The sequence below is a fragment of the Solanum stenotomum genome, chromosome 9 (assembly GCF_019186545.1).
Source record: "Solanum stenotomum isolate F172 chromosome 9, ASM1918654v1, whole genome shotgun sequence".
Lineage (NCBI taxonomy): Eukaryota > Viridiplantae > Streptophyta > Magnoliopsida > Solanales > Solanaceae > Solanum > Solanum stenotomum.
Window position 1 is genome coordinate 49,452,624 of NC_064290.1, and position 24,195 is coordinate 49,476,818.

The 24,195-nt window shown below is 30.8% G+C and overlaps 2 protein-coding genes across 3 annotated transcripts in view; one reads left to right on the forward strand and one right to left on the reverse strand.

Annotated features, from left to right (window-relative positions):
• Positions 1–217: 217 nt before the first annotated feature.
• On the reverse strand, positions 218–13,710 carry LOC125876504 (histone-lysine N-methyltransferase ASHH1-like). 2 transcript variants are annotated; one of them, XM_049557701.1, is made up of 11 exons: positions 13,555–13,710; positions 12,352–12,422; positions 11,349–11,413; positions 10,361–10,517; positions 5,848–5,934; positions 5,515–5,599; positions 5,348–5,441; positions 5,015–5,213; positions 3,907–3,941; positions 2,199–2,508; positions 218–916 (listed from the first exon to the last, which is right to left on the reverse strand). In XM_049557701.1, exons 2-11 carry the CDS (start codon positions 12,382–12,384, stop codon positions 620–622), a joined length of 1,362 nt encoding a protein of 453 aa, XP_049413658.1. In that variant the 5' UTR covers positions 12,385–12,422; positions 13,555–13,710; the 3' UTR covers positions 218–619. The 2 variants fall into 2 exon arrangements, with proteins under 2 accessions (XP_049413658.1, XP_049413659.1); XM_049557702.1 differs by having other exon boundaries at positions 12,352–12,406; positions 13,555–13,703.
• Positions 13,711–19,740: 6,030 nt separating this feature from the next.
• LOC125875875 (uncharacterized) overlaps positions 19,741–24,195 on the forward strand; it is a 36,329-nt gene continuing 31,874 nt past the window's right edge. The window contains exon 1 of the mRNA XM_049556920.1: positions 19,741–20,107. The gene's annotated coding sequence lies outside the window, so the exon portion shown is untranslated. The remainder of the gene's footprint in view (positions 20,108–24,195) is intronic.

Sequence of the window (24,195 nt, forward strand, 5' to 3'; positions counted from 1 at the left end):
TCAAAGATGATGTGAAGCATTATTTATTGCCATCCTTGGTTTTATTTGCAACAACTCAGGAATCCAAGTTAAACATACGAAAAAAGTGTACTTGGACCTAATATATACGCCAAATCGCGTTAACTTATCTGCACATGATGTTATACCAAAACCACAATACTTTACCATGTTTAAGTGAAAAATAACAATGATGATATATATGCTATCATAAACTGTTCCAACATTTTCTGCTTACTCACCAAATGCCTTAAAATAACTTATTTCCATGAAAAACATTTTTCTCCGTCCCAAACACTTGTTAGTGATAAAATACTAAAATAGTGTGGCATTAATACCAAGTCAGCACAAGGTTTTTTCCCCACAAGGACACTAACAATGGATAAAAACTACAAGTAACTTCCCTGGCTATGCAAACACCCAAAAATGGTGTAATGGTTAGTTGGTTACACATGAAATTCCCAGAAGGGTCAAGTGATAAGCTGTTCTAATTTTTTTGTACTGTATATATGCATAGTAACCATGTCCCTGACTTACCCTAAAACAGAAATTTGTCCGAAATATTTCTGAAGATTAAACGGTATCAAATACCAGACTAAACGTTATTGATCTGACATATACTTCATTTAGCTCCTCCTTCAGAAAGCTTGGGTTCAGCATTGGTTGTTTGAGGTCCGGCTCCTCCTTCAGAAGGACCTGCGGCAGTGGTGTAGGTTGCTGGACGAGGATACATCACATTCTTGATTACAGAAAAGTAGAGATCAAAATCTGCTTTGTATTTAGAGCAGTGTGCTTCGATCCACATCTCAGCTACACTGGTGGGCACACTATCCTGGTTGTCCCGCCCATGCTCTTCAATGGTAGGGCGAATTTCTTCATATACGGAATTAAGCTTCGAAGTTGCTTCGTTTTTTAACCCCTGCATTACATTGGCAAAATGTTTTAGAAAATTTACACAAAGCGGCATCATTTTTTATCCCTTGCATGAACATTGGCAAAAGTGATCAGAAAAATTACAATTAGGTTTTCCTTCCACAAAACGAGTTTAGTATTTCAACGCTAGTTTAACCACCCATGCCTGACAAAGATCAATAATGTGGCATCACAAACGAGAATTAAGAGGTTTGCCTTTTTCTCTTCCTTTCCTTTTATGGGGGGTCGGGTGGGGGGTGGGGGACATGGAATATGCAGTCATGATGATAACAGCAACTACCTGGAAGTATTCTATCCAACCCGTCAACCCCCATCAAGTTTTCTCATCCCCTTTACTTCTCTCGCAAGTGCTAGAGAGTAGATAATGAGCCAAATCCACTGATAGATGCTAAAAGCATTTCCAACTTCAAGGATTTTCAACACATCACCATTCCGCGTTATAAAATTCCTAGATACTACTACGATGCCATTACTGTTGTTAAACATGTGAAAACCTAACAGACAGAGTTGCAATGCTCCAACAGAGAAAAGGACTCAGGCTGAGAAAGGTGGGAGGTTTGGCTAATCAGTCAGATTAGCAAATATTATCAGAAATTGTGCAACTTCTTTGCTAGGAATGGAATCGTATCCACATAAGGAAGGATCAACAAGGAACACCACATAATTCCAATTCTTGAGAACCTTCCGAAATTTTTTAACAGAGATGAGCAGTTACTTACGTTTTCACTATGACGAGCATATACTATTTGAATACAGTAAATATGCTTCCGTACTTCATGAGAATACAAGGAAATAAATTTGTGTAAACGAGAATTCCACCAAGTGAAGGGTATGATATCAGCTCTACTGATAACTGAGAAGCACCAAAAAAATAAAAAAAAACTTTCTGCTCAAAACAGTATAATGAGGAAAGTACACATGTCATCCTAAAATCAAGGAGTTTGGTTCTGGTCCAGTTAGGTTTTCATGGATGCTACAAATATGGCTATAAACAGCAGAATAAGATGTGTGCTCCATGGTGAAGCAAAAAATAAAATAAAATAACCACCATAACAACATAAAGTGAACAAAAAGAAGATTGAGGTATATCAGTTACTACTCCTTAGAGCACTTACTTGTACATGGATATATTTATCTAAAGAAGAGCTCATCAAAGCTAAATGGAGTAGAAACATTAGCCTCTTCGCCAACCCATGGAAAAATATGAAAGAAAAAGTTGATAAAATTAACTACAACCATGACATCTTACAAAGAAAAGGTGATCATACCTCGTACATGATAACTTCTTCTCGTGCTTCCTTCGATGCGAACAATTTAGCAAAATCTCCATCATTCACTTGCTTACGGCTGGAAGATTTTACCTTCCGCTTGGGAAGGCGTTGGGCTTTCTTCTTCGGTGTTGAACCAGATCCAATATTAAAACTCTTACATGTGGTATTACTTGGTTCCAACTTGAGTGTAGACCCCTCACTGTCATTCAATATTTTAGTTTGCTCATTTCCTCCACTAGTTCCAGAGATCACTGGCAAAGAGTCATCCTCTGCCGAGTCATAAAGTGGAACTTCCTCCACTGTATATCTGCAGTAAGAAAGCCAGATTAAGATGAATATCCAAGAATTAGAAGGAAATGAGTAACACTGTAGAATCCAAACTATAATATCTTAGGCAATTTTCTCTGATGGAACTCACTACCTGAAAATTTCTTTCTTATCACTGTTGACAAATAAGTGAACTGCCTCGTGTTATACCATTTAGTGATAAAGTCAAGCTCAAGTCATCCAACCATGAACCAAAAGCTAACAAGCTTCACCTTTACTATATTATTTGACCGGTCCCTTATTACTTTAACATGTAATATTTCAGAAAATAGTATATTCTCTCTTCACCGTGTTTCTTATTCTTTTAAATGATGGTGATGTTTGGGTTAACTTACATGCATTTCAACTAATTACACCAAGTACCTGCTACCTCCCACCAACACAGGTACTGAGTAACTCTGTCCACCAAGGTATTGGATACCTAAACCTGAGACTTCATGGATCTCCCCCAATGCATTGACCACTAGAGTCACCCTTGTGTGCTCTCTCAATACCATACATGTTTCTTACAAGTAGGAAACGAAAGGCTAGCTACTAGGTGGGAAACATAGAATGACTATAATAAATCGTAGAGCAGTGAGGAGTAAACCCATCCTATGATATCATTTGAGCTTTCCCTTTCCTAAGATCCTGGACGTGGTACTGACACATGAACTTGGCTACTGGTTTGATCAGTTCAAAAGTCAAGTAAGGAAAGGAAAGGTCTGTTAATTTTATCCAGAAATATCATTTTCGGTCTATCTATCGATTGAACCAGAGGCTGGGCTCTTGTTGATAGACATAAGAAGTGGGATTAAGAATAGGGAAAGAGCAGCTCTACGCATACTTTTGCTTATGGAAAGACATTAGACACCTAATAAAACATGCAAGATCTCTTACAAAGCCCTTGTCAGTCACATTTATGTATCTCACTGAGCTTCGAATGGTATCACTAATGTTTCTCGAGATAAATCCAAAACTTTGAAGATCTAGAACAATATGTTTAATGCAAGATTACTTCAAGTCTTCTCAAAATAAACATACAGATCAAGTCTCCTCATTGTGAATCCAAAAGTCCACTTTCTTTTCCGTAATTCACAATAAAACATTGATTTGTTTATTGAGTTAACAATAACAACACGAGGAAGAGCACACATTTCAATAACCAAAAAAAACAGAAGAACAAGAAGAAGAGGAAGAATACATGAGGAGAAAAGTACCAATCTAACACGGCTGTAGCCTGTAGACATTTTTATTTAAGATTTCAACTTTCATTACTTATAAGTCTACAGATCCACAGCCTATTTCATAAAGTTATTAACAGATCAAAGCAAATCAAGTTAACAGAACCAGAACCTTATGATTTGTACAAACTTAAAAAAGCAAAGTTAAGCATTACCTGACATCCCCATCTTCCCAGACATGGTTGTACTCCTGAGCAAAGATAAAAAGAGAAAAAAAAAGAATAAGAAATGAGTTTGATAAAACTTATTTCGAATTTAGAAGCATCTATTATGTTTTAGAGAACAGAAGAAAGCATATGCCAACAAGCAGCTCTTTCCTCCCCTTTCTTTGATACGTTGCCAATATGAGCACCTTTACCACATTCTTTCTAATAAAATTTCATTTGAATTACTTAGTTCTACAATTTACGTTATAGCTGGAATTATAGTTCCTCCTCAGACAATCTCAAATCAACTGTGAAATCTATGTCCAGTGTGGTAATTTAAAACCCCTTAAGATTGGGTATTCAATGTCTCAGGATTAGAATGCAATCCTATCATCCTGAAAGATAGTGACAATTGGTTTCATGCTAATTTAAAACACTTCAACAGTGAGGCTTATCAATATCAACAAGAAACAGAATCTATGATCTCATTGATCAACCAAGCTTTAAATGAGAAAAGCAAAGAAGACATCTACTACATAGACTTCCATTTTTTGTGCTCAAGATTCAAACATAATAAGCTATAAGCAATTATCTTTTTCTTTTTATCAGTGCAATAAGCACTATCCTGGATTACTTTCATTTTCAGCCTCAAAAGCAACATGCTATTTATCCTCTGATAAAATTCAAGGTCACTGTATTGGGGTGTATTTAGGCCCTTGGATGAAGGAAGAAGATATATGCAAAGAAGTAACGGAAAATGACGATACATCCAGAGCTTCACATTTGAGAAGTACAAGATCTTAACAGAAAGAAGATGACACTTCCACTGAATCAATAGACAAGAACAAGATATATTCTTTTAAGATGTCAAAACTCTGCAACAATTTTAATACCCGACATTAAAGAACAGACTGATCAGAAAAAAAGACTTTGGTTGGTAAGGATACACCATACTACAACATGTTATTTGCGGATTGTAGTATGTGACTAGTAAATTCAATCTATATGCATAAGTCATTAATCATTTTGTTGTCTAAATTCTTGGTAAGAAGGAATAAGTGAAATGAGGCTACAAAGGGCATTCCAGATATAACAATTCATAAGAAACTGAAGTTACCTGGAATCCTTGAGACTTAGCACCCAGAAATATAGAACAATTTGCAGCTCCACACAGACACTGAACAGTTGCACCCCCATACCACTCAAAATTATAGTTGTACGCCAGCTCCATTCCAATAGATATATCCTGCTTTGCAAATATTCCTACCCTTGTTTCCCCTAACACTGTCCATTTCCTTGTTTCACAATTTGGCCAGCTGGGAAATTTAGGAACAAAGTATAAGTACTCTCAAGCAGCATCAATTAACCATAATAATTTGTCACTGACTGACCAAGATTTGTATCTTATTTCACTTTTCATCAGTTTGACAATTGGCATTTCAGCACTTACCATGAATGATTTATGAATCTTGCAAAACTTCCCTTCCGGGTAGCATCAATGAAATGATTAGCATCCAGAGAAATTATGTATGCGTCCTTGAGCCCTGCACAATCATACGAAATTATAGTAGTGATCTGTAGATGCATTGACAACCATATGTAAAGTTGATAATTTACCATGAGCTTCATAAGCCTGAGACCTTTTCTTTGCTTCTTCAGATGATATCACTTCTCCACAGTATTCAATGATGAACTGTCCAGCCTAATAATGTAAAGAGATAGGAACAATTGGTTGATTGCAGCTAATTAAGAATAAGCCTTAGTACAGGTACTGCACAAAGACCCCTGTTATGTTCCACAGAAAGCTCATGTTTGATAGGCTCAGTTTTGGAATTTTTTCTTCATGTGACCGTCAAAAAATGAAAAATCTTTTTGTATATGCCAAAACTGAGTTATACAAATTAATGGTCACCTAAAAATAAAATAGGGGGGTTGCTTCAGCAGAATTACCTTTATATTCTCATCAGCTAAAAGACCCCAACCACGCCCTTCAGTCCTGAACAACTTAGTTTTTGCATATTCACATTTCTGGAATCTCTGTGGACAGCAAGCAAAACACTTCAAATTAATATACCTACAATTATCTGAGTGACACTTACTGTCACTTTCAAAGACGGCACTAAGTAGAATCTCCATTAGTTACTGAGGCAGTCAACTACATATAAGGAACTACAAACTCTTCCTCGCAGTAGATGAAAGGATAAATTTAAGTGAAGAAAGATTCTCAATAGGAAAGAACTAAATAACAAACAGCAATTATTTTAATTTTATTTTTTGTTTATAAAAGAATAACTAGGAGCGATTATGCCATACAGTAAGTGCTCGGAACAAAGCAAGTTCAATCAAACAGAGATCCCCAGTTTCTCAGTGTATCTGATAGATGAACCACTAATTCTGAAGCAGCTTTTAATCATACCCCGATGAAATAGGAAACCTGATGTATAAATATAGAGATCAATAGTTGCATTTTATCACAAAAGATCACTCAAACCCAAATATCACACCTTCCCAGAAAACATTCTTTCAATCAAATTTTTGGAACAAATGAGTCACCATTCACAGTTACAGATAGCACATAACCTCTCTAGGGTATTATATATGCAACGATGACACACTTTGCTGCATGAGCATAGCATGAATGTTTTTTTTTTTTGAAACTGGTAAGGATTGAAAATTTTATATAGCTCAGCTTCCTCACATCACATAAATCTCTAGAAAGAGCAACATATGGTGCTTTTAATAGTCAACAGATGTTTTTAATCTACACAACATACAATGGAGCTCCTTTATAGGAGTATAGTCTACACAAAATAAGGAATATTTCCTAGTCACAAGGATACCTAATAGTACAACCATTAAAAATTCCTTTTTTTTTATAACTGTTAAAGAATGAAAAAGTTCCACATTGGTGGTTAATGAGATGGGTGGACTCCTTATAAGGCTTGGGCAATCCTCCTCCCTTTGAGCTAGCTTTTGGGGTGTGAGTTAGGCCTAAGACCTAATTTAACATGGTATCAGAGCAGAGCCCATCTCACCCGATGTTGGGGCCCCCAAAATCAAAATTGCCCACGCAGCAGATGCTAAGCACTGGGCGTGAGGTGGGGTGTTAAAGAATGACAAAAGTCCCACATTGGTGATTAATGAGATGGTGGACTTCTTATAAGGCTTGGGCAATCCTCCTCCCTTTGAGCTAGCTTTTGGGGTGTAAGTTAGGCCTAAGACCTAATTTAACAATAACTATGGTGTTCAACCTAGCTTGTGCACACCTCGACTAATTCTATGAGGTACCTTTTATCACCCACTAGCACAAGTACCAAGTAACTCGGCCCACCAAAGCTTGATCACATGGAAGAAGTCACCAAGTAGTTTTGCCGCTGATTTTTGAACCTAAGCCCTCATGCTTCTCAACCCTCTTCATTAACCACTATACTACACCTCGACGTTCAGAATATTTCATATAACAATTTGTATAATAAATCCTATACACAGACAACAAATCTAGATGCAGTCTAACTATCACAATCAAGTTAAAGATCGTATGTTCCACTCTTACTACACATTTACCTGATCTCTAGAATCTTTAGCTAACATTTTGATTCGACAGATTTGCTAGCGTGAAATAACTAAAAAGGTTAGTTAACATGAAATATTGACTTGACATGTTAAACAATGTGACATTTGTATTGGCCATGTTAGGCGTGCAACACGGCAGATGTGCATGATGTAGTGCCCATGTTAGACTATGTCAGCTCATTACAAACATTGTAAGGTTCTGAGATTTTTCTACCTTGTAATTATCGACTCCAGCGCTCTCTTTATGCTGGACAGTTTCTAATAAAACCACTTTCACTTGTCAAAAAATGTATTGCTTTTGCCTTACATACAAACTCACCCAGATTTTCATTTTCATTAGTCTTTGGGCATGCGCTATGCGCGTGTACCCCACTTCTATTATACAGCCTATTTATTATTTTATGACTTTATCATTGAAAACCTTAATATAAGATCAACTTGGACATTGTGATTTCAAATGACCAATTGTGACAACTTAAACATCAAGGCTACTAATGTGCCAATGTTAACAATCTTCTCAATAAAATCAAGTCATAAGTAAGAAAATATAGTGCTAAAACTTTGGAATGTAAAGAAAGAGTAAACAACAGTTGCAGGTTGATCATTCTACATACGATTACTTAGGAAAAAAATGTACAGTAGAAAGCTTGTTTGACTTAAATGTTCAACTATATTGTCCACATCTAATCAAAAACCAAGTAGACAACAGAAATTTTGAGTTTTTCATTCAAGAATTCCCATTTTGGAAGGAGATAGAGACAACCAATTAAAAAACTTTCAACATGAAATAGCTATTACACAACTTCCATTATGTGTTATAGCTCGAACCTCGAAGAAAGGAGAGAACTATAGAAGTCTTATACTTCTGTGTGTAATGAAGTTGTTCTCCTTTTATTTTCCACCTGCACTCAACTTTTCTTTTGCTTGCTTCCTCCTCCTTTTCATCTCAACTTGGAGTTCGATGAAAGGTAAGTTCCTAATTTATAGGAGTTAAATAATAACTTTTCCAATGTAATTTGGAACTATTAAGATGAAATTGGTGTGATGCTAATTAAGAAAACCATTGAATGTGATCTTTCAAATTCTTTGCCTTTTGAGAGTAATAACAACTGACATTCTACATCATCCCTAACCTCCTCCCCTTAATTTGTTCTCCATTAGTAAGTATAGGTTTGGTAGATGAATGGGCTTGTAAGCCGATGGAATTAAAAGTAATCATTAATGGAATATAAAACAACAAACAATTAAGGCCGCTTAGTTAAGATAATTAAACTGACAAATTGATGGAATACAAGTTATTACTTAATTATTTAATGGGGGTAATTTTATTGTTAGGAGAGGATAAATTGGTCCTTCAATATTTAAAGGGTATTTATGTAATCTAACTTTTAACTTAGGATGTTCCCACTTTTAGTATAGTATATGATGATGATATGATATGATGCTATGATGATGATGATATGATGATGATTAAAATGGATCCAAATATAAAAGCAGAGAGGTCTATGACATGGAGTGGACAAACGGTCCGAACTCCGAAATATTAAGGACTTAAGACTTCCTAACACCAAGAAGAAATGAAATAAGAAAAAGATCCGAGAACAATCACTTGTAAGAACGAACATGTGAAGTTATGGATCAAAGAATATGAGGGCAGCACCTTGCCCACACAAAACGAAATCACTAGTAGGCCATGAGCACAAACATTGTTGAATAAGGCTGTACTGTATTTTATATGGTATTACAGTACAGAATTGGCCCAAAGTGAGCAAGGCTGATCCCAGGAAAGGTGAAAGAAGAGAAGCAATAAAGGGGCACTCATACAGCAACAGATGCAGGAAAAAGTTTGTCTTAGGCCTCCAATCTGATGATTCATCTCAAGAGGGTGCATGAGGGGAAAAAAAATATTGATGGAGGATACTAAGATAAAGGTTACTTGATAGCAGACTTGTCAAAAAAAAAGGTTATTTAGAGAAGAAGATTAGCTTCTTCTAGCCATCTAGAAGTTCCCTTTGCCAAAGTATGAAGCTCTTGCTGTCTTAGTGGTTGATAGGGAGGAAGTGCTTAAAATAATAGTCGAAGTTCTACTTGGGTATGAAGAATCCCATGAGGCGCAATAGAAAAGGGCAGCATTAGGAGACTGCTAAAGAAGAAATTACAGAAGTAAAGCATGGAAAGTTGACAAGATAAGAAACTGGATAAAGCTCCATCACATGAAATATACGAGGAGCATCAAGTGGAAGACTGCATAATAAGATGGTTTAAACCTAGTTTTAGAAATGGGTTATGGTAAGAATGGTCATAGAAATGTATTTTCACGGGTTCTTGGTTGAATAGTTTCAGGACTGCATAAAAACTTCTCACAATTTGCATCATTTTTCCTCTTTTTTCTGTTTTTTATTCCTTTATCATTAATTTTTGGGATAGTTTCTAGTTCTTTTTTATATAAGCATCAACCAGAAAAGGTAAATTGCTGGAGTTGGGACTCAATCCTAGGTCGTCGATTGAAGGAAAGAACTTGAGTGCCCCTATATAACCAGTTCGCCTTTTGGCTTCTATAGTTCCAAAGAAGTGTTTTTATAAAATTTATATACCCATCCAAATAAATGTGTAAATATCATTCAAAAGAGCTAATGAAATCATATTAACAACAATGAAAAGCTATAAATTAACACTAGGAAAGGTCATAACATGACCTTTTTGAGCTTATCATGAAGGTTCTAAAATACCACTACTTTCACTCTCTTTCTCAACGTGTAATTGTAACACAAATTTGAGGCACTACCCATAAAATCTGTTGTAAGTTGGAAATCAATAAGATCTCTGTAAAAGTAAAATAATATGAGAAACATCATAGAAATGTTCAACTCATTAAACGAATCATATTTACCTGATTTCTGCAAGTCGCACCACACTGACAGTACCCCGGGGTACATTCAGTGTTGGTTATTACGTTCAAGCATCTTTCTACACACGCACTTTCAGGATCACTTGCATCATATTTGCATTCACAGATAGCAATATCATCCTCTTTCAGTTTCTTATGCCTGTAAGACATTAGAACATTCCAATTAAAATTGACTAACTACAGCCAAGATGAGTGATAATTGAAAACCATTCAACTCCAAATCAAGGTCAACTAATCTAGGTATATGCATCTTTGAGGGCACAAGTTTTTTTCTTTTTTTTTTTGGGTGGTTTTTTGGGATTCAAGTTAAGACATCAGAAGCTTCAATCTTGAAAGCCAAAAAGCTATAAATCACATAATTAAGAAGTAGGACACAAAATATCTAACGAATGAAACAAAAACTTATTTCTCTATCACAGAAAGAAACTAATTTTCTGTTTCTCATCTTTATAGAACAAGGAAAAAGACGAAACATAAGCATTATAAAACATTAGTTTCAACTCACAGAAAATTCTTCCTTTTAAGCTTGACTAGATATAATCCAGAGTTCAAATTTCTTCTTTTACTCATTTTCTTGCCATTGAATTCATACTCCAGGCCATCCTTGGCACAACATCGAACAAGGTACAATAGTTTATCAAAGTTTAATCTCTATTTTTTTTAATCAATGGTTTATGAAATTTTTTGTCTTAGAAGTGAAAACAATAGCAATAACCAATCACTTTTGTATAGTCATAGTATCCAAATCTTAGATACCCGAACCAACTTTTTGGACCATGACTAAAATCAATATGCCATGCAAGTGGTACTCACAATTGCAAACAATGTCACAATAATTCAGAAGTCTAAGCAACAAGTGTATGAAAATGAACTTCAAAATTTAAAGATTATCAAAAGAAAGAGACAAAGAGTACGGTTAACTGGCAGGGAGATGATCATTAAAAGTAGCAAAGAAAGGATTTGAGCTCACTTTCGCCCTAAAAACTCATTTTGAGTAATATGAATAAATGGTGTTACTCCTTCTGGCAGTTGAACCTTCAAAAAAGAAGAAGGAAATAATTCACCTCATTACTTGATGTAAATAGAAATATAGAATGGCATATTGTAATGGAAAATCACTTATATATAAGCAAAGGGGATGCATTTATTATACAGGCTCCATAAACATTTTTATACAGTATTATCCTAGCAAATATCATGGGTAAGTTGTTGTTGTATCCTAGCAAATATAATGGTTAAGTTGTGGTTTTTGTATCCTAGCAAATATGCGTCTGATAAATAGGCAAATCAAATATCATATATATGTATATATTATGAAACCTTGACTTTAAGACTTACTTTTGTTACTTCTTTACTTTTATTTTTGTGTTTTGATGAATATTCGGTTTGGATTAGGGCTGGCTTACCTATTGGTGGGTTAGATGTCATCATGACCTTGGCTTTTTGGGTCATGATGAGTTCCAAAGTGAATATTGTCTTGTGTCAAGTTGCATGTTCTTTCAGGCTTCACATGATGTAAACAAAGTACGACCTGTGTCTTTCTTTCTAATTCTAAGATCTCCTTTAATGATCTTCCTTTATTTCTCTCTTTCCCTTACTCTCATTGTCGCTTGGAGCAGGTACCTTAGAAATACAAAACACACAATAGGGCCTGTTTGGCCATGAAAATTATGAGTATTTGAAAAAAATAATTTTTGTTTCAAAGTGAAAAATGATATTTTGTTTGTCCATGAATACAAATTGGAGTTGTTTTTTAATTTTAGCCAGTGATTTAGAGTGAAAACATTTTTTTGGTGTTTCTCAAATTTCGAAATTTTCCAAATTTTTATTCCAAACGTGATTTCCAAATTGAACTCTGAAAAAAAGTAAAAATACTCATGGCCAAACACCTACTAAGTCCATGCAACATCACACTTTTAAATTTACAACATGCTTGAGAAATAGTGAGTAACAAAACATGAACTTAGGCATACCACATTGCTTTTGTCTTCATCTGAATGCAACATCTATGAAACCTATGTCAGAAATCTGGAAACTCAAAAAACTCAACATAGTAAAAGGTTTTCATCAGTTTCATACCCAAGCACAAGATCACACACAACCCAAAAACAAAAACAAAAAACTATTACATATGAATAAATTAATATTAGAGAAGTCTTGTTTCCTTCTACCAAGAATTCGGACCCACAAAAGAGCTTACAACAACAACATACCCCCGTGAACCCACAAAAAAGCTTGAAAAACAAAATAATTCAAAGGCGAAATTTCTCAAAAACAGAATTACCAATGCCCAACAACAACAACATACCCCGTGTAGGGACTACCCAGTGGGATCTGCGGAAGAATTACCAATGCCCGTAAACATTAATATTTTAGATAAGATAAATATTAACCCTTTAACATTTTTTTTTAAAAAAAAACTTTGAGTGGAATTCCTCCAACACCCGTAAATGTTTTTAAAAATTTGATAAAATCATAAATCACCATTCAACCAAAGAGATATACACAATAAAATCTCGAGAGAGAGAAAAAAACCAGGTAGAACAATCTATGCTATAAAAACGCTTTAATTCAATGTGTGTTAGCATAAAATGAGAAAAAAAAACTAGTTCCAAGTACAATACTCAAAGGTATCAAATGAGTGCTCCACATATTTATTGTTCAAAAAAATCGGGGAGGGGATTCCAAGGTGGGCATTGAACCCCATCAACAAGATAAAAATTCAGGTAGTCAACAAATTAAGCTACTAAGATTTCCCTGAGTACTCCAAATAAATGTTTAAGGTTTGGGAGAAAAAAACAACCTAAACACATAAAAAAAGAAGAATTCTCAAAAGCAATTCCATTCACGGTTACTCAGATAGTAAGCACCCTCACCCAACCTTGAGTTAATGGATTCGAGCACCAATGGAGCAAAAAGGGCGAGAGCTCGGATAACAACAACAACAAAAAATCCCTTTTTGAGTGAAATTTCTCCCAACACCAGTAAATGTTTTTACAAATTCAGAATTGGCCATTCAACCAAAAATAAAAACACAAAATTCATAAAATAAACCATACAGAAAAGGGGTATATTCAATGTGGGCAAACATAAAAAGTAGTTCTAACTACTCTACACTGAGTTCACATATATGATTATTAACGTATGAAGAAAAAAAAAGGGAAAATTGAACTTACCTTTGGACAAATTGATAGGAATTAGGGTTCTACAAAAGCTTAATAATCATTTTTGTGTTTCTAATATATATAAATATATATAAAAAAAAAGTATCATGTGTTTGTTGTGAAGAAATAAATTAGACTGTCTCAATTCTGATAGCCCAGATTTTCAGACGGTTAGCAAAAGGTACAGCAGACAATTTTTGGGTTTTTGAAATTTTGAAGATGGCTGGTACGACGTCGTTCTGGTTTGAAGTTATATATATTTATTTTAAAAATTGGATATTTTATGTGATTAATTTAACCGATAAATGAATGAAAATAGATGTAGAAAAAATAAATTTAAATTAAAAATGTCTAGTTGAGACATTTTATTATGAATTTGAGGTTTTTAATTGAATTAAGGTAAAGATAAAATAATATTATATATGCAAATTCTAAATCCACAGATATAGGATTTAGGTAAGATAATAATATTTTGAAGGTATATGCAAATTCATACACCTCTAAATTTTTATTAAGTTTTTAACCCTTATGACTTATGAGTTAAACTAAGACACATAATATTGATTTTACATAAATTCAAATAATGTGATAGTTTAAATAGGTAAAGAAAATAATATATAGCTAAAAATTAAAGTATAAATTACATGTAAAAATGTCAGTTTAAATGTATTATCTATATATATAATAGGAGAGGTGATAGCGTCTACGTGTCAGCACCACAAAAAAACAGATTTTTATATTAATTAAAAATTATTATTAATTACATAATAATAAATTACTATTTTATTTTTAAATGATTTTTAAATTAACTTTTAATTTCAAACGTTTATGGTTCCTTTTTTTGTTGAAAATTTTTTTTAACTATCTTTCCACAACCTCCTTATTTATAGCAAAATAAATCTATATATATATAATAGGAGAGGTGATAGCGCCTACGTGTCAGCACCACAAAAAAACAGATTTTTATATTAATCTATATATATATAATAAGAGAGGTGATAGCGTCTACGTGTCAGCACCACAAAAAAACAGATTTTTATATTAATTAAAAATTATTATTAATTACATAATAATAAATTACTATTTTATTTTTAAATGATTTTTAAATTAACTTTTAATTTCAAACGTTTATGGTTCCTTTTTTTGTTGAAAAATATTTTTAACTATCTTTCCACAACCTCCTTATTTATAGCAAAATAAATGCATATAATAATAATAATAATAATAATAATAATAATAATAATAATAATAATAATAATAATAATAATATTATTATTTTATTATTAAAAATCCAAAAAAAAATTACAAACATAAAAGGAAAAAAACTGAAAAAAAGGTTATGAGTTCAATTTTTTTATAAAATGTATAACGTCCCACGTTTATCTAGAATTAAAAAATCCAAAATTAAAAATAAAAATTACAAACATAAAAAGGAAAAAAAAACTGTAAAGACGGTTTTCTATTTTTTTTAAAATGTAACTTCCCAAGTTTTTCTAAAAATAAAAATAAAAAATATACATAAGCACACTTGAAGCGGTTTTATCTCTTTAAGTATAAGTAATAGCCTTCTGTACTCCTTTTGTTTCTTGAAATCAAAATCAGTTTCATGACATAAAATTTTGGAAATTGTGAGTTCTTCTATAATTGTTATGCCGCGAGCCCGCGACAATAGGCTATCATTAGAAACACTAGCCATGTAAGTTTAATTATTTATTTGTTTATTTATATTTATTTGATTTTAGTGATAAATTCTCACATAAATTTTAGTGATAGATTCATATTTTTCTTATTTAAGATTTCTCATTCTACTAACTTTAATTGTGAATAAAATTGCATAACACTTTTAGTTTTATTTGGACTCTTTAGATGACACAGTTTTGGATTCTAAATTGAAACATTATCCACATTGTAAGTAGTAGTTTATAAGTTTTACGAGTGAGGATGTTGATTGCGAGAAGAATACAAGGCTATATACAAATATTGAGTTATTGAAGTAACTTTAATTATATTTAAAGAGTTTTATTAGTTTAAAGGAGATGTACTTTCTTTGTTTTGTTTTTTTCGTTAACTTTTTAAAATTTGCTTATGTACATTTGGAGGTTAGATTTTTTTTATTATTATTACTTTAAACTGATGTAGTTGTTTTTAGTTTAGTTTTTTCTTATCAATGGCAGTAATGAATTCCTAAAACAGTAATGCTAAATGGTCAGAAAATTTGGGCAGAAATTTAAAAAGTCTTAATATCATTTTTAAATAAACTGATCTTTTTTCCATTTTTTAATTAAATGGTATTAAAGTTAAAGGGTAAAAATGTTTAGAAAAATTTAAGCGAATCAGTTAAAAAATATTCGAGTCTATTTTTATTTGAAAGAGAAAAAACTGATATAATAAAAAAGGATAAGATTATTAAAAAATTTCACATAACAACGGTTATACAGTTTCCAGATTTTTCAAATTTGGATTTGAAATGGCAGTTATTTTTACATTTAAAAATTAATTCAATTTTATTATTTAAAATTAACATCTAATTCCATATCCTCAATATATAAACCCACCAATGAAAGCTTCTTTTAAAATTCATCATTTTAAATAATATTTAATATTTTGAAGTTTTTTCTCAATTTTTTTTCTTATTTGCATTTAAAAATAATTATTTTTTTAGAAAATACAAGTTATAATCTATTTGTTCTATCTTTACTGATAAAAAAATCAAACTAATAATATTAATATTAATATAATAATAATATTAATAAATAATAATAATAATGATAATAATAATAATAATTAATAATAATGATAATTATAATAATAAAAATCTATATCTATACTACTACTACTACTACTACTACTACTAATAATAATAATAATAATAATATATTAAATTTTAAAAAAACATCCAACTAAATATGGTGTTTTAATCTTTATTTTGAAAAAAAGAAGTAATTATCCTACGAAATAGGGAGTTTTAAAACTTCTCATAACAATCCTACTTCTAAGCAAATTGAAAAACTTTTAAACTAAAACTATCTATTTAAAAAATCCACGTATGAATGTTTCTTTTAAAATTTAACATTTAAATATTATTTAATACATTAAGTTTATATCAGATTTTTTTTTCTTATTTGAATTTTAAAATAAAAACTTTTATCTATAGGTTCTATCTTTATTGATAAAAAAATCGAAATAATAATAATAATAATAACAATAATAATAATAATAATATATTAAATTTTAAGAAATATCCAACAAAGATTAAAAAAAAACAGAAATATTTAAATTAAATTGTAAAATAGAAATGCTAATTTTTGTGGTTTTCAAGTTTAAAATAAAAAATTTTAACTTTGAAAATATAAAAAATAAAAATAAAAAATCACACGGAAGTTCAACATCTAAAATTTAGTTTTTGAGCCTAATTTTATGGAACTATCAAGCATTATCTAATTTTGTGGAACTACCAAGTATTTATCCTTAAAAATATCTTAATTTAAATTATTGAAACTAATTATGTTTAAATATTGCTTTTATTTTATCATTTCTAAATGACATCTAATTAGATATCCTCATATTATAAACCCACGTATATAAGTTTCTTTTAAAATTCATCATTTAAATATATTTAATATTTTGAAGTTTTATATCAATTTCTTTTTTGTTATTTGTAATTAAAATAAATATTTCTAAGGAAAATACAACTTATAATCTATATGTTCTATCTTTATTGATTAAAATAATTGAACTAATAATTAATAATAATCTATAATAATAACAATAATACTAATAATAATAATAATATATTAAATTTAAAAAAAAAACATCCAACTAAATATGACATTTTAATCTTTATTTTGAAAAGAAAAGTAATTTCCAACTAAATGGGAGTTTTAACACTTCCCATTACACTCCTACTTCTAAGCAAATTGAAAAACTTTTAAATTAAAAATATTTAAATTATTTATTTAAAAACCCTAGGTATGGAAATTTCTTTTAAAATTTATCATTTAAATATTATTAATATTTTAAGTTTTATATCCACTTTTTCTTATAAAATATAAACTATAATCTATTATGTTCTATCTTTACTTATATATATATATATATATGTATATATATATATATATAAATCGAACTAATAATATAACATATAATCTATGTGTTCTATCTTTCTTATATATAAAAAAATCAAACTAATAATGATGATGATGATGATAATAATAATAATAATAATGTATTAATTTTTAAAAAAAAAAACAGCCAACTAAATATGTCGTTTTAATCTTTATTTTGAAAAAATAGTAATAATTATACAACTAAATAGGAAGTTTTAAAACTTCCCATTACACTCCCACTTCTAACCAAATTTGAAAAACTTTTAAATTAAAAATATTTATTTTTAAAAATATCACGTATGGAAAAAAAATGGTATTTTAATCTTTATTTTGAAAATAATAATAATTACCCAATTAAATAGGGAGTTTTAAAACTTCCCATTACACTCCTACTTCTAAACAAATTGGATAACTTTTAAATTAAAATTATTTATTTAAAAAACCCCACGCATGGAAGTTTCTTTTAAAATTTATCATTTAAATATTATTTAATATTTTAAGTTTTATTTCAGATTTTTTTGTTTGCATTTTAAAATAAATATTTTTTTAATAAGATATAACCTATAATCTAAAAAGTAGAAATAATAATAATAATAATAATAATAATAATAATAATCCAAGTATAATGTTGATAAACATAATTTAATGTCTTCTATTATTATTATTATTATTATTATTATTATTATTATTTATTTTTATGAATTTTCAACCTTAGCACAAGATAATTGAGGAATTGTCATAGCAAAAATTATATAATGATAATCTCTATCACTGTCATAAACATAGAAGGCATTAAGTTATGTTTTCATAATATTACTTTTAAAGGACAATCAAATTTCAAAATTGGAAAATAATTTTATGAGAAATAAAATTAAAACTTTTGAATTTAAGATAAATAATATTTATCTATATCTAGCTAGCGTTAAATTCTATCTTGAACAATATCACTATTATAAGTCATTTAGCAAATTTAAGACTATTCACAATATTATATAACAACATTAAATTAAGTTGAAATTGTGATTTTAAAATATACGATAAGTTTTTAATTTTCAATTTTTACCTTTTTAAAATCTAATTCAAAGATAACTATAATTACACATAATATGCTTTATTGGATAAATTTCAAATAAACAGTCTCTCCTTCATAGCCATATGTTTTCTGATATAATTCAAATTAAAATTTAATATATCCTCTACATACATTGATTAAATCTAATATAGTGTTGTACTAATTAAGATTATTATTACATTTATATCAATTTTCTATTATATTTTACACAAGTTAATACAATAAATAATATTTTGAATCTTTTAATTTTGAATAAAACATATATAAAATGTTTCAACATGTTATTTAGTCTTTTATGATATCAAATATTTCATATGGAAGGTTAGCAACTTAAAATTGATAAATTATTAATATTTTTTTTTATTCAAACGACATAAAAAGAATATATATATATATATTCTTTTAATACAATAAATTAAATTGTGTACTAATAATATTAATTTAATATTGCTCAAATACACAAGTTAATGATTTCTTTTATTATATTATTATTATAATTATTATAATAAATTAAATATATTAAATATATTATTAAGTGCATTATACATTTTATTAATTATTTTTAATTATAAAATTATTACATTTTAAATCATCCGCGCAACGCGCGGGCACATATACTAGTTATTATTAAGAGAGTAATATTCAAAATACCCCTAAACTTGACGCAAATTATTAGTTTCATCAACGAACTATTGACAACCATCCCTTTACTTGGCTTACTAAACTTAGATACAACTCCAATCTTCCACGTAACGTAGCAAGTTTCAAACTTTTATAAAAGCATGAGACTATTAATAAAAAAGTCGAGAGAAGTGTTAAAAAATACTCTTAAACTTGATAAAAATTTAGACATATATTTTATTTAAGTTCATTTAATTAAGTAAAATATTAGTATTTTTTAAGAGTACGAATAATTTAGAAATGAAACTAATAATTGACATCAAATTTAATATGTTTTCAATATACTTCTTTGTTAGTATTATTTTAATTAATTCTAAAAAAAAATAAAACAAAGAACTTGAATCTCTCCTCCTCTTGAGCGCCACCAGACGCTGCCACAACTTCAGTTTCACGTCTCTCTAAAGACCACCGCAACTCCGCCATAGCCAACAGTGTACAGAATCTCCGTTTCCTCCTTTCTCTTTCTCTCTCTTTAACTACCAGATCCAGATAACGAACGAAGGGCACTGCGAGGGTTGGGTTGCTTATTTAAGAGTTGCTGGAATAAGCCAATTATAATTCTGAGGTAAATTGGAGCAACTTCACCGGCCAGTTAGAGTGATTATCACTTAGTGAAGAAGAAGTAGTGCCAAAACGAATTTGAATTCGGGTCGGACTGTTTGGAACTTGGCTATAATGAGTTTGGGCTTGTTCGGGACTCTACAAGGTTCGAATTCTTCTATCCAAAATGTCCCTTTTCTTTCCTTCAACATTTTTCTAGGTAACCATGCTAGTCGAAATATTGTTAATTTTTCGTCAAAAATATACCACTTTTTTGGTATCCAACTATCAGGTGTTCTATTAAGATATCACCCAATTTGTACTAAAATACACATGGATGTTGAGTTCGCCAAATTTTTGTTTCCAATCGACAATAGGGGCGTGTAGACCAATTTATCATCTACATATATAGTAGTGATAGTTAAGGTATGAAACGGACAAAAATATGATAATTTAGGTGTTTTAATACAAAGGACTGATAGTTGTTAATTTCTAATAAAAAACACATCTAAACTATCATTTTTTGGTACCTAACTATCAAATGTTCTATTAATTTACTACCCAATTTGTACTTAAACTCATATGGATGCCGAGTTGGCCAATTATTGTTTCGAATCGACAATAAGGGTGTGTAGACCAACTCATCATCGAGGTGTGTTTTAATACAGAGGAGTGATAGTTGAGGTATGAAACTGGGGAAAAGGTGATAGTTTAGATGTATTTTAATACATAGGAGAGGAGGCAGCAAGAGCCAGAGGAGATGGTGGAGGTTAATACCATCATGTATATGGTGGTCAGTTTGGAAGGAAAGGAATGGTAGATGTTTTGAAATAGATCCATTTCCATTCACAAGGTCAAATGGAGTTGTATAGTATCCTTACTTTTTTGGTGTAAACAATTGTGTATAGTAGATACAGACCAGATTGTAGATTTGATAGGAAGCTTGTAAATGACACTTTTTGGTGGTGATCAGCATGCCCTTAATGCTGAAGAATACAATCTTACCAGTTTCAAAAAAAAAATACATAGGAGTGATAGTTGAGCTATGAGACTGACAAAAATATGATAATTTAGGTGTTTTTTTAATTACCTTCCATGTCCTAATTTATATGACTCACTTTTTGTTTTCCATTTTAGTCGGTCCTAGAAACATAATGACACATTCCTATATTTTGCAACAATTTAACTTTAAAATGTCAATTCTATCCTTAATGAAATGATTTATAGCACAAAAGTATCTATGACTTATTTTAGACCGTAAGTTTCAAACAAATCTTTCGTTCTTAAATTTTGTGCCAAGTCAAAATACATCACATAAATTGGGACGGACCATTAAAAAACTGTGAGATTTTTTTTTGCCTTTTTCTCTCCTAGAGTTCTACTTATATAATTCTAAACTCTATGACATTATTATGATATTTCTCTTTTATAAATTTGAACTATGTAACAATGTTATAAACCTCGGTTCATGTTGGCAGTTGGATCACTATTGGTGTATTGCATATTGTCCAGTCTAGTCTAGTTATATGGTTTGCAGGATTTTCTTTTTGAATAATGCTTAGGTCCAATACTTATAATTAGTAATGTTGCTCAACTCCTTGCATCTACAGACCTCATTTGTGTTTGTTCCTAAACTGTTTGGGATAAATTTGATGAAACCTAGAGAACATTGAGAACTTGGAAGTATTGAAGAGCTAGTTGTCTTCTTATGAAGCCATTTCTTATGAGCTGTGCCTTAAAAACCGCATTGTGCAGCATTTTGATAGCATGGACCCAAACATAGATGAATAGATATAGAGAACTCATGTAGGCGATTCCACTAATATGAGATCGAGACATAGTTGATTGATTGAAGGTTGTATATTACTCCCTCAATTTCAAGTGACAAGGCACTCTTGGTTGACACAACAACATACCACAGTAATCCCACAAGTGGGATCTGGGGAGGGTGGTGTGTACGCAAATCTTACCTACCTTGACACATTTTACTACTAATATTATTATTTTAAACAAATACTACCAGTCTCAGGTATTTGAATTCATTTAACTATTAAACTGAAAAGACTTCTATTATTTTCTGTCAAATTAGCTTTCAATTATTATCATAATATTTTCATTTGCTGCTACATTTATAGTGCGTCTGCTGAATATAACTATTAAATTCAATGCCTAATTAAATCACCCCCAAAGTTTGGGTAGAGGGACAACTTAAGAGGCAATTGGATTTTCACTTTCAAGCAATCATATATCATATATCATATATATATATATATAAAAGAGAACCCTAAGCCCGCCTACGTGGCGCCACCACAAACCAGGATTCCCTTTTAATTTATTTATTTCCAAAATTAGCCTTCCCTCTCATGAAAAGTTGCTACTTTTATGAAAAGTTGCGACTTTTATGAAAAGTTGCGACTTTTGTGAAAAGTTGCGACTTTTACGAAGAGTTGCGACTTCTATGAAGAGTTGCAACTTCTATGAAGAGTTGCGACTTTTATAAAAAGTTGCGATTTTTATAAAAAGTTGTGACTTTTATGTAAGGTTGTGACTTTTCCAAAGAGTTGCGACCTTTCCGATAAGGCACAATAAGCATTTACTCACACTACCCTTTGTTGTCTCATTTTAAAACAACGAAAATTCTAAACTTCTTCTTCTGCGCAATTAAATATTCGTGTACTTTGCTCCTGTTAAGTGGCTCACTGTCACCATTATTTTTGTATTAATACACTAGTGAATAGAATCGTTCTATCCTGAGACGATCTATTCCTTTAAACCTCGGGTACTAGAGGGGAATAATTTTCTTAAGGGAACAATGTGCATTCAGTGGGCCCGATTTTTTCCTTTCTGTTTCATTCTATTATTACGGATCCTGGTATGTTTTTTTCAGTCATTAATTTATGCTTTTGTTATTAATTGTTGTTTTTGAGTACATGTTTTAAACTTTGTTGTTTATGTTTATCCTTTTGATCATTATGCTGAAGTAAAGATATGTTAATCAAGAATTTGATGTAATCAATACACTATTGGTGTCATGTACATTAGAATTCTTAAATTGTAAAATAAATGACTTCGATCTTTATAGAGTTTTCAATGGCTAAAAGATCCATGGGATGTCCAAGAAGGGACTTTTGAGTGTTCAGAAGTTATGGCGGTTCCACACTACCTTGGAGTTTTAGTTATTCAACTTTCTATTTTATCGATGCTTACAATCGATTAGTGACATCCAAAAAATAAAGGAATGTAGTGGGATGGTAAGTGTTGTACTCAACCTTAATCAAAAGTTTGGGGTTCAAATGTTGGATTGGAATCAATGAATTACCCCTCAAAGTAGGATGAATCCATATTAATCAAATATTAAAGAAATAATTATCTCCTTATAAACATTAGATTAAAAGTCGCAAAAATAAAGTTTTAACCATATGGATCGAAACATAAACAACAAAATATGCCTTTTGGCTATCAAAGTAGTGTCATCGACTGCGAATGATTTTGAATAAGGGACTTGCCAAGACATCATTTATCCAAATATTTGAGAGACATGCGTTATTTCATTGAACTCCAAGAGATGTGTTTTTAGATTTTAATTAAGTTATCAAGTACACAACTAATTATATAAGATGTATAATATTTAGATTTTGTATGTAGAGGCCTTGAATAGGAGAAAAACTCTCGCAATTGATGAATAAAATGTTTGTACCACTTTTTGAAAATACAAATATAGAGAATGAAATAATTACATATCTTTTCTAAAGACTTTGGTGATGAATAACTACTGTAAAATGAAGAATTAATAACAAAATGCATAAACACTTGGAATAAAATCTTTTTGGTTTTAAGAGTAAAAAATATTCCATTTCATCTTTGGATAAAATATTCTTGACAATTTATCGTAGGGCTGTACCCACTCGAAAATACTTATATCAAATGTTCGGAAAAGATTATTGACGTAGTTCACCACCGCGCGAAGCGCGGGCAATTTACCTAGTGACATGTTAAAATTGAGTATGCTTGGGGTATACATGAGTTCTATCTTAATAGATTTTTTTTTTGATGAAGTGGGTCGCTTATTTTCTAGCTTATGAGATAATCCGTTTGTTTTGGAAGTATGACAAGTTTTAATGTGATGCATGTATTGGATAGATAGTCAGAGTTAATGTATGTTATTATAAAAATGGGGAGTTTGTGGGATCTGTAATTGAGTAATGAGCTACTCTGTGCAGCTCAACTTCCATATCTTGTGAATTTGTAATGAAA